The sequence below is a fragment of the Canis lupus genome, chromosome 9, assembly GCF_003254725.2.
Source record: "Canis lupus dingo isolate Sandy chromosome 9, ASM325472v2, whole genome shotgun sequence".
Classification (NCBI taxonomy): Eukaryota; Metazoa; Chordata; class Mammalia; order Carnivora; family Canidae; genus Canis; species Canis lupus.
In genome coordinates, this window is record NC_064251.1 from 52488107 (window position 1) to 52498558 (window position 10452).

At 49.3% G+C, this 10452-nt stretch overlaps 1 protein-coding gene across 1 annotated transcript; it reads right to left on the reverse strand.

The window, feature by feature from the left end:
* Nucleotides 1-779: 779 nt before the first annotated feature.
* Nucleotides 780-2918, reverse strand: LOC112656617 (protein TsetseEP-like). The gene is made up of 3 exons (XM_025442014.3): nucleotides 2726-2918; nucleotides 2118-2328; nucleotides 780-1508 (listed from the first exon to the last, which is right to left on the reverse strand). The coding sequence occupies exons 1-3, from the start codon at nucleotides 2858-2860 to the stop codon at nucleotides 961-963; spliced, it is 894 nt and encodes a 297-aa protein (XP_025297799.2). The 5' UTR covers nucleotides 2861-2918; the 3' UTR covers nucleotides 780-960.
* Between the last annotated feature and the right edge of the window lie 7534 nt (nucleotides 2919-10452).

Here is a 10452-nt window from a genome sequence, read left to right on the forward strand (position 1 = left end):
CTTTCCAACTGGGAGCTTTGATCTGTTTCTCATTTTTGGTTTTGACTTTGCTCCCTAGTTTCTGCCTCTCTCTCTCTTTCTATCTTTTTGGTCATAGTGTACAGGAGAGAACCTTCATGAATTTGGAAGACTCTGTGTTGAATGCATAGACATTTATATATTTTATCTTCCCGATGAATCCAGGTTTCATTGGTTATGGATTATCTTTCTTTGCCTCTTTTAATATTTCTGTTGCCTTAAAGCCTATTTTTCTGATTTTAATATGACTTCTCCAGCTCTCACAGTTGCTGTTCACATGGCGTCTCTTCTTCCATTATGTTATTTTAGTATACTTGTATCTTGAATTTGAAGCATTTCTCTTGTAGACCATGGAGCTGGATGGTGTTTTCTGTCCAATCTGACAGTATATTCCTTTTGATTGAAGAGTTTAATCCATTCACATTTAATGGAATTATTTTTTTTGTTGTTATATTAGCTGATAATTTTATTTTAGTCTATTGAAATTCAATGAATTAATTTAATTTATTTATTTTTAGTTTCAGAGGTAGAGGTCAGTGATTCATCAGTTTCATGTAACACCCAGTGGTGGGATTTGTCTGCCCTCTCACTATCTGTTTTCTATATGTCTCATGTCATTGTGTTCCCTTGTTTCTCCTTTATCGCCTTCAAGGAGGACTTCAGGGATAGGGTGTCCTTTGGGGCCTGAGATATTCTGCAGCAAAGTCCTGTGATGTGACGGCACAGCTGCAGGAACACACTTCATGCTCATAATTTGTTCAATTGAAAAGAAGTCAATTTATTTAAAAGAAATAGTATATGCCATACAGAATGTGTAAAGATACAAACACAGTGAATAGATACTAGAAAGAATATAAGGTGAGGGGATGACACATGCGGGTGGGAGATTGGGGTCAGGTGATGGAATGAAGGGTAATTGCACAAGCAATTATCTTCAAAGAGCTATGGGCTCCTGGGAGCCCTCTGGGAGCTGAGCAGGAGGAGGGGCAGGGGCAGGGGCAGGGGCAGGAGCAGTGGCAGAGGTGGGGAAGGAGAAGGGTCAGCGTAAGGGGCGGGGGCAGTAGCAGGGTCAGGGTCAGTGTCATAAACAGGAGCATGGTCAGGGTCAGAGTCGGGAGCAGGGGAAGGGGCAGGATCAGGAGCAAGGGAAGGGATAAGGACAGAAGCAGGAGCAGGGTCAGGAGCAGGGTCAGGGGCAGAAGCAAAGCCAGGGTCCAGATCAGAAGGAGGGATAGGGTCAGGAGCAGAGTCCTGGTCACTTTCAGGATCAGGGTCAGGAGCAGGGTCATGGTCAGGCTCAGGGTCAGGAGCTGGCGCAGGGTCAGGGTCAAGAGCAGGAATGAGTAGAGGGGCAGCATCAGTGGCAGGAGCTGTTGCAGGGGCAACAGCAGGGTCAGGAGAGGGGTCAAGGCAAAGGTCTCCATCAGAATATGGGTCAGTCTCTCGGTCAGGAGCACTGGCATCAACTGTAACAGGGACAGGTTCTGGATCTGGAACAGAGTCAGGATCAGAGTCAAGAGCTGGAGCAGGGCCTGGGGCAGGGGCAGGGTGAGGGGCTGGAGCAGGGGCAGGGTCAGGGTCAGGAGCTAGAGCAGGGCCTGAGGCAAGAACAGAGGCCAACCCTCCTGCTTGGGATCCAGCTCTTTTTCCTCGAGTAGCAGCTCTCCAAGCACCCCTGTCAGGTCATCTGCTGGCTGTGGGGCCCCTGCAGGAGTCTCTACAGACACCCCTTCTCACCTTAGACCTGCTGATGCAGGAGCAGCCTCTGAAGGGGGCCCTCCAGATGCAGGATGCAGGGAAACTTTACTCGGGCTCTGGAAGGGCCAGGACTCCCACCCCTGCACCTGGCTGCTCCACCTCTGTGAGGGGGGCCGTGGGAGAGGGCTCTGAGGGGTCAGATGGAGTCCCCATGAGAGGAGAGAGAGCCCCCCCCCCTCCGCCACCGCATGCCTAGCTCTCTGTGAACCCTGCAGGGACAGAGCCACCCAGGGCATCCTAGAGTGGCCACAGCCAGGAAGGAACACCCCCCCCCGGGACGTCTTCCCAATGGCCATCCCCCAGCTAGGTGCTCTGAGCCCAGTCTTGGCTCCTGGGCCCACCTGTGAAATGTAGGAGGTACAGGAACTGTGGCCTGGGCGAGGTCAGGGGCCTTTCCAGGCAGTCCTGGGTACCTGCCCCTGGAGATGGTTCTGTTGATACTTTGTCCCTGCGTCCACGCTGGCTCTGCTGGGCGGCGGGGCACAACTGTACCACTGGAGGGAGGTGGGACCTGGTGTCCGCGAGCCTCCTTCCAACATCTTCTGCGGTGCTCTGCAAAGAGGGGGACGGGCAGCCGCCCAGAGACCTCACAGCCCCGCCTGGCCCTCCTCCCTGTGCTCCTGCCCACTCCCCCTGCTGCTCCCAGATCACACACAGACGTGGGTGTGTATAGCCCTGCACCCAGGACGCAGTGACCCATTCCTGCAGGGCCCAAGGTCAGCCCTGGGCAGAAGGGTACCATCCCTACACCCCATCCCACCAGCCAGACTGGACCTGGGGAGTGACCACCACTGCCTACCAGGTTCTGACCCCTCATCAGCCTGCGCCTGTTCAGGGTGGGCCCACCCTAAATGTCTCCTTTCTCTCCCTCATGCATGTTCAGGGGAACTGAGGCTGCACAGGTCAGCAGAGTAGTGTGGGGCTGGGTGGGACAGCCCTGGGGTGTTACCTTTCGACCCCTTCTGCCAAATGGCCAGAGGCGCCGGAGAGCCCTGACAGGACACCCCCCACGAGGGGCACTGCTAGTAGGGCGCGCTGTCCTCAGCCTGGGGCCCCCAGAGGTTCGAAAACAGCACGAGAACATCCTGCTCCTCACAGGATCTCCTAGCGAATGAGCGAGTAAGGAGGCTGTGTATGGAAATGCAGTTGCCTGGTGTCCTGGGTTCCAAATTCCGGGCAACTGTGTCATCAGGGAAGTGAGGTCACCACAGCCTGGGGTCCCATCACCAGACTTCCTCCTCACACAGGAGGCCCCTGAGGGCTCCTCCGAGGAGCTCTGTACTCACCGTCTACCCTAAATCCCGTCCATACAGATACACCAACACAGCCCACCCACTCCCCACGGGGAGGCCTGGGTGCAGCCTGAGTCGCGTGGAGGACACAGCTGGTTTCAGACCTGCCTTCTCCTGCCCAGGGCTGTGACCCAGACAGACCCTGTGCCTCTCAGGGCCCCTCAGGCTCCCCATCTGCACAATGGGGTTCAGGCTCTCCTTCTAGGGATGCCGTCAGGGGTAGGACCTATGGCTCTGCCCTGTCCCTGCTGTCACAGAGCCTCTGGGACCCCATTGACCCCCACCTAGGCAGCCCAATTACTTGGGCTTCAGCCGAGGTCTCCTGGGCAGTAGCTCCCACCCCACTAGGGGGGTGTCTCTTCCTATTTCCAGGTGCCCAGGGTGGTGGTGGACAGCGGACCCCAGACCCTGTCCCCTCCCAGTGCCCTGGCAATGCCCCTGGGCACCTTGGGGCCCCTGGACACTCACCTGGAAGATACCCCTCCTCCCCTGCTGTGGATCTGAGTTATTGTCAGGAGTCCCTATGCCCCTGCCCCTCCTCTTCCTTCTCCCCCTTATCATTCTCCCCTCCCAGGACATGCACCCCTCCTGACCCCTCAGCTGGGCACCCAAAGTGGTGTGTGTGTGTGTGTGTGTGTGTGTGTGTGCGCGTGCGCACGCAGGTGTGCTTCTCTGCCTGCCTGGGGAGCCCGGGGTCATGTCCTCACATGGGATGCGGTGGGAGGCTGTCCCTGAGGACCAGGGGGCTCTCGTCCCCAGGCGAACCTCATGGGGTGTGAGGCTAGAAAGGACTGGAGAACAGCCCTGCTCCGGGGACCCTGCATGCCTCATTGGCCTGGACCAGCCCTCCCCACCCCGACCTTGTCTGCAGCCAGGCCTCCCTCCAGCCCAGCCAATCCAGGTGCTCTAGGGGATGCACAAGCATCACAAGCTGGAGCCCTGCAGCCCTGTGGGGCCAGGTTCCGATTCTGGGGTCCTGGGGTAAGGAGAGGTGAGGCCAGGCAGGTGTGGGGAGAGGGCAGCCTGGACTCTCCTGGGGTCATGGCTCCCTGGTCAGGACAGACCCTGCTGCCAGCTGAGCCCATGGGCGCCCCGACTCCAGGTCTTGGGTGGGCTCTGAGAAGGAGACCAGATGTGGGTCCTGCTCACTCACAGGGGTCACGCTCTCCTGTTGCTCTAAGACAATCCTGCCGCCGGACTTCCCCTCCTCGTTGGCCAGCCACGCCCTCAGCCCAGGAGCATAGGCCATCCTCCAGCTCAGGGCCAGTGGGTGCTGGGCAGGCAGGGAAGGCTCACTCGACCTGGTCCTGCCCCAGGACGGTGGCTCCTTCCACAGCTCCTGAGGAAGAGGGTCATCCTCTGCTCTCTGGGCCACTGGCATGTGACCCCCTATCAGGCACTGGAAGGACTCCAACCCAGACCTGGAAGTGCCCCAGCGGGGAGTGGACCACTCACTATACACACACGATCGTGGAAGGTGGGCAAAGGAAGAGCCGGAGGTGACGCTGTGCCATGGCCTGGAGCCCAGGGGGCTGGCTGCTTCAGTGCCCTCCAGGGGTCAGCGGCCTCCCCTTTCCCTGGATGGGAATCCTCCTGGAGCCTCGTCTCGCCCCTCAGAGCTCCTCATCTGTGGCTTTCAGGACCAAGGGAGAGACTGTGGTGAGGCCCTGAAGGCTCCACTCACCTCCTTCCTCCACACACATCACTGCTTCCCGAGAAGCAGGAGCTGTGCTCTCTCACCACCCGGAGCAGCCTGGTTAAGGCACATGTTCCCTCCAAGGCCCAGCCCCTCTGGCTCTGTCACCTGCTTGGTGGCCCCGGCCGCCTGGCTGGGTGAGGAGTCCCAGGAGAGCTCTCCTGGCTGGGTCAGGGTTCATATTCTTGGGCACAGAAATGCCCCATCTGTCCTCTCCTGCAGAAGGTGAATGCCTGGGGATCCCTGGGTGGCTCAGCGCCTGCCTTTGGCCCAGGGCACAATCCTGGAGTCCCGAGATCGAGTCCCTCATCGGGCTCCCGGCATGGAACCCGCTTCTCCCTCTGCCTGTGTCTCTGCACCCCCCCCCACCATGAATAAGTAAGCAAAATCTTAAAAAAAAAAAAAAAGGTGAATGCCTGGCCCGGGTGGCCCTCAGGGGCCTGAGGAAGGGGAGACCCCGCAGGTGCCCTGGAGACAAGGGTGACACACCCCTGTCTGCAAAACAAGGATCAGCACCCATCCCACTGGCATCAGCTAGCCATCCCTATGGGATCACCCCATAAACTCTGGCACTGTGTGTGCACCTGTTACTGTGCATTCATGGCACATGTCAGGTGTGTGATCTTCCGAACTTGCTTTCTTGAAGGAAGGACACCAGCCCCTCCATCCTCTCCCTCCTCCCATTGTCTCTCTCTCCACATCAGGATTTCCAAGGAGCCCCGGCTCTGGAACATGGACTGTGCCCCAGGTCTCACTTCCATCTTACTGAGGGGAACACCCCTGTCCATAAACCTCTCTTTATTTGCAACAGATTCTAGAAAGTGGAGTTTCTTGGTCAATATAATCAGCTGAAGACGGCATTAAACTGCTGAGCCACCCGGGTTGTCCAACCAAACACTTTTAGAAGCAGCAGAGGACTTCAGCAGTGTGCGGGCTATAAATTCAACTAAGAAAAAAATCATTTGAGTCAATTTACATGAAGAATCAAAAAAAAAAAAAAAGAAAGAAAATTAGGAAAACTCAACTTACAATAGTATAATAAAATACTTAGGAATAAACCTAACCAAGGAGGTGAAAGGCTTACACATAGAGAATTATAAAACCCTGCAGACAGAAGTGAAAGAAGATGCAAATAAAGGCTTCTTGGGCTCTCAGACTTAAAGACTTCTATTGTCAAAGTTCCATACTACCTGCAGCAATCTCCAGATTCAATCTCTGTCAGCCTCAATGCCATTTATTGCAGAAATAGAATAATTCATCCTAAATGTGTACGGAATCTAGAAGGACCTCAAATAACCAAAACAATTTGGAAGAAAGGTGGTATGGGTCCAAGATGGTGGAGCAATAGGAAACCTGAGTCACCTTGGTCCCAGGAATTCAGCTTGATAGCTGTCAAATCATTCTGAACAGGTGATCTCCGGCGAATTCTACCGGAGATCTAAGAAAAGCATAGCTGCAACTTGCAAATAGAAAAGCAACCACTTTCTGATTATATATGACAAGATGGAAACACTCATCTCAAAAAAGAGAAGAGGCAGTCCTGACTGCCAGGGGCCTAATCAGTATGGACATAAGACGGCAGAACTAGACTTCAGAAGAATAATTATAAAGATACTAGCTAGGCTTGAAGAGAATACAGAAGACACTAGAGAACCCATTTCCGTACAAAGGAAAGAACTAAAATCTAATCAGGTCGAGGGACACCTGATGTGTTGAGCATCCTCCTTTGGCTCGGTGCGTGATCCTGGAGTTCCGGGATCGGGTGCCACATCGGGCTCCCTGCATGGAGCTGGCTTCTCCCTCTGCCTCTGTCTCTGCCCTTCTGCTCTGTGCCTTTCATGAATAAATAAATAAAATAAAAAAAAAATCTACTCAGGGAATCCCTGGGTGGCGCAGCGGTTAAGCGCCTGCCTTTGGCCCAGGGCGCGATCCTGGAGACCCGGGATCGAATTCCACATCGGGCTCCCGGTGCATGGAGCCTGCTTCTCCCTCTGCCTATGTCTCTGCCTCTCTCTCTCTCTCTCTCTGTGACTATCATAAATAAATAAAAATTAAAAAAATCTACTCAGGTTGAAATCACAAACACTACTAATGAGATTCAATAAAAAATGGAGGCTCTAACGGCTAGGATCCATGAGGCAGAAGAGAGAATCAGTGATCTATAATACAAAATGATGGAGAATAGAGGAATTGAGAAAAGGAGAAATAAACAACTACTGGATCACGATGGGGAGAATTCAAGAGATAAGTGATAACAAAATGTAAAACAATATTAGAATAATTGGGATCCCAGAAGAGGAGGAAAGATTGGTGGGGGGTGGGGTGTCAGAAAGTATATTGGAGCAAATTAGTGTTGAAAACTTCCCTAATCTGGGGAAGGAAACAGGTGTTCAAGACCAGGAGGCAAAAAGAACCTCCCTCAAATTAAGTAAAAATAGGTTAATACCATGAAATATAATAGTGCAACTTGCAAATCTCAGAGACAAAGAAACAGTCTTCAAAGCACCTCAGAACAAGAGGTCTGTAACCTACAAGGGTAGCAGCCTTAGACTGGCAGCAGACCTATCCATGGAGACCTGGCAGGCCAGAAAACACTGGCATCATACATTTAGGGTGCTAAATGAGAAAAAGTGCTTTATCTAGCTAGGACATCATTCAGAATAGGAGAGAGAAAATACTTCCAGGACAAACAAAAACTATAAGGATTTGTGATGACTAAACCAGCCCTGCAAGAACTATTAAGAGGGTTCCTTTAAGTGAACAGAGGAACAGAGTTCCCAAAAGTAACATAGACCAGAAAGGAACACAGACAATATACAGAAACAGTGACTTTAAGTGACACTAAGTTCATATCTTTCAATAATTGCTCTGAATAAACGTGGGCTCAATGTCCCAATCAAAAGACACAGGCATCAGATTGGAGGAAAAAGAAGACCCTGGGTACCTCTGGGGCTCAGTTGTTTGGGCGTCTGCCTTCAGCTCAGGTCATGATCCCCATGTCTTGGGATCAAGCCCCATGTTGGGCTCCCTGCTCCATGGGGAGTCTGCTTCTACCTTTCACTCTCTGTCTGTGCCCTCCCTCCCTCTCTCTCTCTCAAATAAATATGTAAAATATTTTTTAAAAAAGCAAGGCACAACAATATGCTGTTTATAAAATACTCATCTTAGACACAAATACCCCTCCAGATTGAAAGTGAGGGGGAGGAGAACCATTTGTCATACTAATAAAAATCAGAAGGAAGCTGGGGTAGCAATCCTTATATCAGAGAAATTAGATTTTAAACTGAAGACTGAAATAAAAGATGGGAAATGATATTAGATTATAATTAAAGGCTTTATCCAACAAGAAGATCTAAAAATTATAAATATTTATGCCTCTAACATGGGAGCAGCCAATTATTAAATCAAATAATAAAAAAGAAACACATTGATAATAATACAGTAATAGTAGGGGATATTAACACCCCAGTCACTGCAATAAACAGATCTAAACAGAAGATGAATAGGGAAACAAGGCCTTTGAATGACACACTGGACCAGATAGACCTCACAGGTATATTCAGACATTCCACCCTAAAGACACAGAATACACATTCTTTTCAAGTGCACATGAACATTTGCCATCACATACTGCGTCACAAGCCAGGTCTCAACCAGTACTAAAGGATTGGGATCCTTCCCTGCATAATATCAGATGATAATGCTTTGAAACTGGACTCAATCAAAGGAAATTTCAAAAGACCTAATATACATGGAGACTAAAGAGCATCCTTGGGTCAACCAGGAACTTAAAGAATTTTAAAAATTCATGGAAACAAATGAAAATGAAAAAAAAAAAAAACTGCTCAAAACCGTTGGGATGCAGCAAAGATGGTCCTAGATGGAAATACATAACAATACAAGCCTTTCTCAAGTTACAAGAAAGATCTCAAATACACAATCTAACCTTACACCTAAAGAGGCTGGAGGAAGAAGAACAAATAAAGCCTAAACCCCGCAGGAGAAGAGAATGAATAAAGATTAGATCAGAAGTCAATGAATTAGAAACCAATAAAACAGAACACATCAAAGATTTTAGGATCTGGTACTTTGGAATAATTAGTAAGATTGATAAACTGTTAGCCACACTTATGAAAAAGAAAAGAGAAAGGACCCAAATAAACAAAATTATGAATGAAAGAGAAGAGGTCACAACCAACACCAAAGATATACAAGCAATTATAAGAATCAATATATTGTGAGCAAACATACGCCAACAAATTAGGTGATCTGGAAGAAATAGATGCATTCCTAGAAACATAGAAACTACCAAAACTGAAAGAGGAGGACATAGAAAACCTGAACAGACCTATAACCAGGAAGGAAATTGAACAAGTAATAAAAAATCTCCCAGCAAACAAGAGTCCAGGGCCAGATGGCTTCCCAGGGGAATTGTACCAAATAGTTACAGAAGAATTAATACTTATTAACTGAATCTGTTAAAAAAAAAAATAGATGGCAGCCCGGGTGGCTCAGTGGTTTAGCGCTGCCTTTGGCCCAGGATGTGATCCTGGAGACCTGGGATTGAGTCCTGCATCGGGCTCCCTGCATGGAGCCTGCTTCTCCCTCTGCCTGTGTCTCTGCCTCTCTCTCTGTGTGTGTCTCTCATGAATAAATGGATAAAATCTTAAAAAAAATAAAAAAGTAAAAAATTTAAAAAATAGAAAAGGAAGGAAAACTTCCAAACTCTTTCTAAGAGCCAAGCATTACCCTGATCCCAAAATCAGACAAATGTCCCACCAAAAAGGAGAATTACAGAAAATATCTCTGTTGAATATGAATGAAAAAACTTTCACCAAGATACTAGCCAATAGGATCCACAGTGCAGTATTCACCACGAATAAATGGGATTTATTCCTGGGCTGCAAGGATTGTTCAATATCCACAAATCAATCAGTGTTATATATCACATGAATAAAGAAAGGGCAAGAACCATATGATCCTCTCAATTGATGCAGGAAAACCATTTGGCAAACTACAGCACCCGTTTTTTTTTTTTTAAGATTTTATATATTTATTCATGAAACACACACACACACAGAGGCAGAGACACAGGCAGAGGGAGAAGCAGGCTCCACACAGGAAGCCACTCCAGGATAAAGCCCTGGACCGAAGGCAGGCACTAAACCACTGAGCCGCCCAGGGATCCCCTACAGCACCCTTTCCTGATTAAAACTCTCCACAGCATAGGGATAGAGGGAACATACCTCAATATCATAAAAGCCATACACAAAAAGCCTACAGCGAATCTCATTCTCAATGGGGACAAACTGAGAGCTTTTCGACCGAGGTCAGGAACATGACAGGGATGCCTACTAACAACACTGCTGTTTAACATAGTACTAGAAGTCCTGGCCTTAGCTATCAGACAACAAAAGAAATAAAAGTCATCTGAATCGGCAAAGAAGAAGTCAATTTTCACTCTTCACAGATGACTTGATACTCTGTGTGGAAAACCCAAAGGATTCCACCCCAAAACTGCTAGAACTCATACACGAATTCAGCAAAGTGGCAGGATCCAAAATCAATGAGCAGAAACCAGTTGCACATCTCTACACTAAGAATGAGACAGAAGAAAAACAAATTAAGAAGTCAATCCCATTTATTGCACCAAAAACAACAAGATATCTATGGATAAACCTAATCAGA

Excerpts from the sequence above, each read along its gene's own strand:
- LOC112656617 (XM_025442014.3), bottom strand. The coding sequence starts at position 2,860 with ATGTTCTCGTGCTGTTTTCGAACCTCTGGGGGCCCCAGGCTGAGGACA. Across the intron at positions 2,329-2,725 it reads TTGGCAGAAGGGGTCGAAAG|AGCACCGCAGAAGATGTTGG; the intron begins GTAACACCCCAG and ends CCCTCTTTGCAG. Across the intron at positions 1,509-2,117 it reads GTACCTCCTACATTTCACAG|ATCCAGAACCTGTCCCTGTT; the intron begins GTGGGCCCAGGA and ends ACTCTGTTCCAG.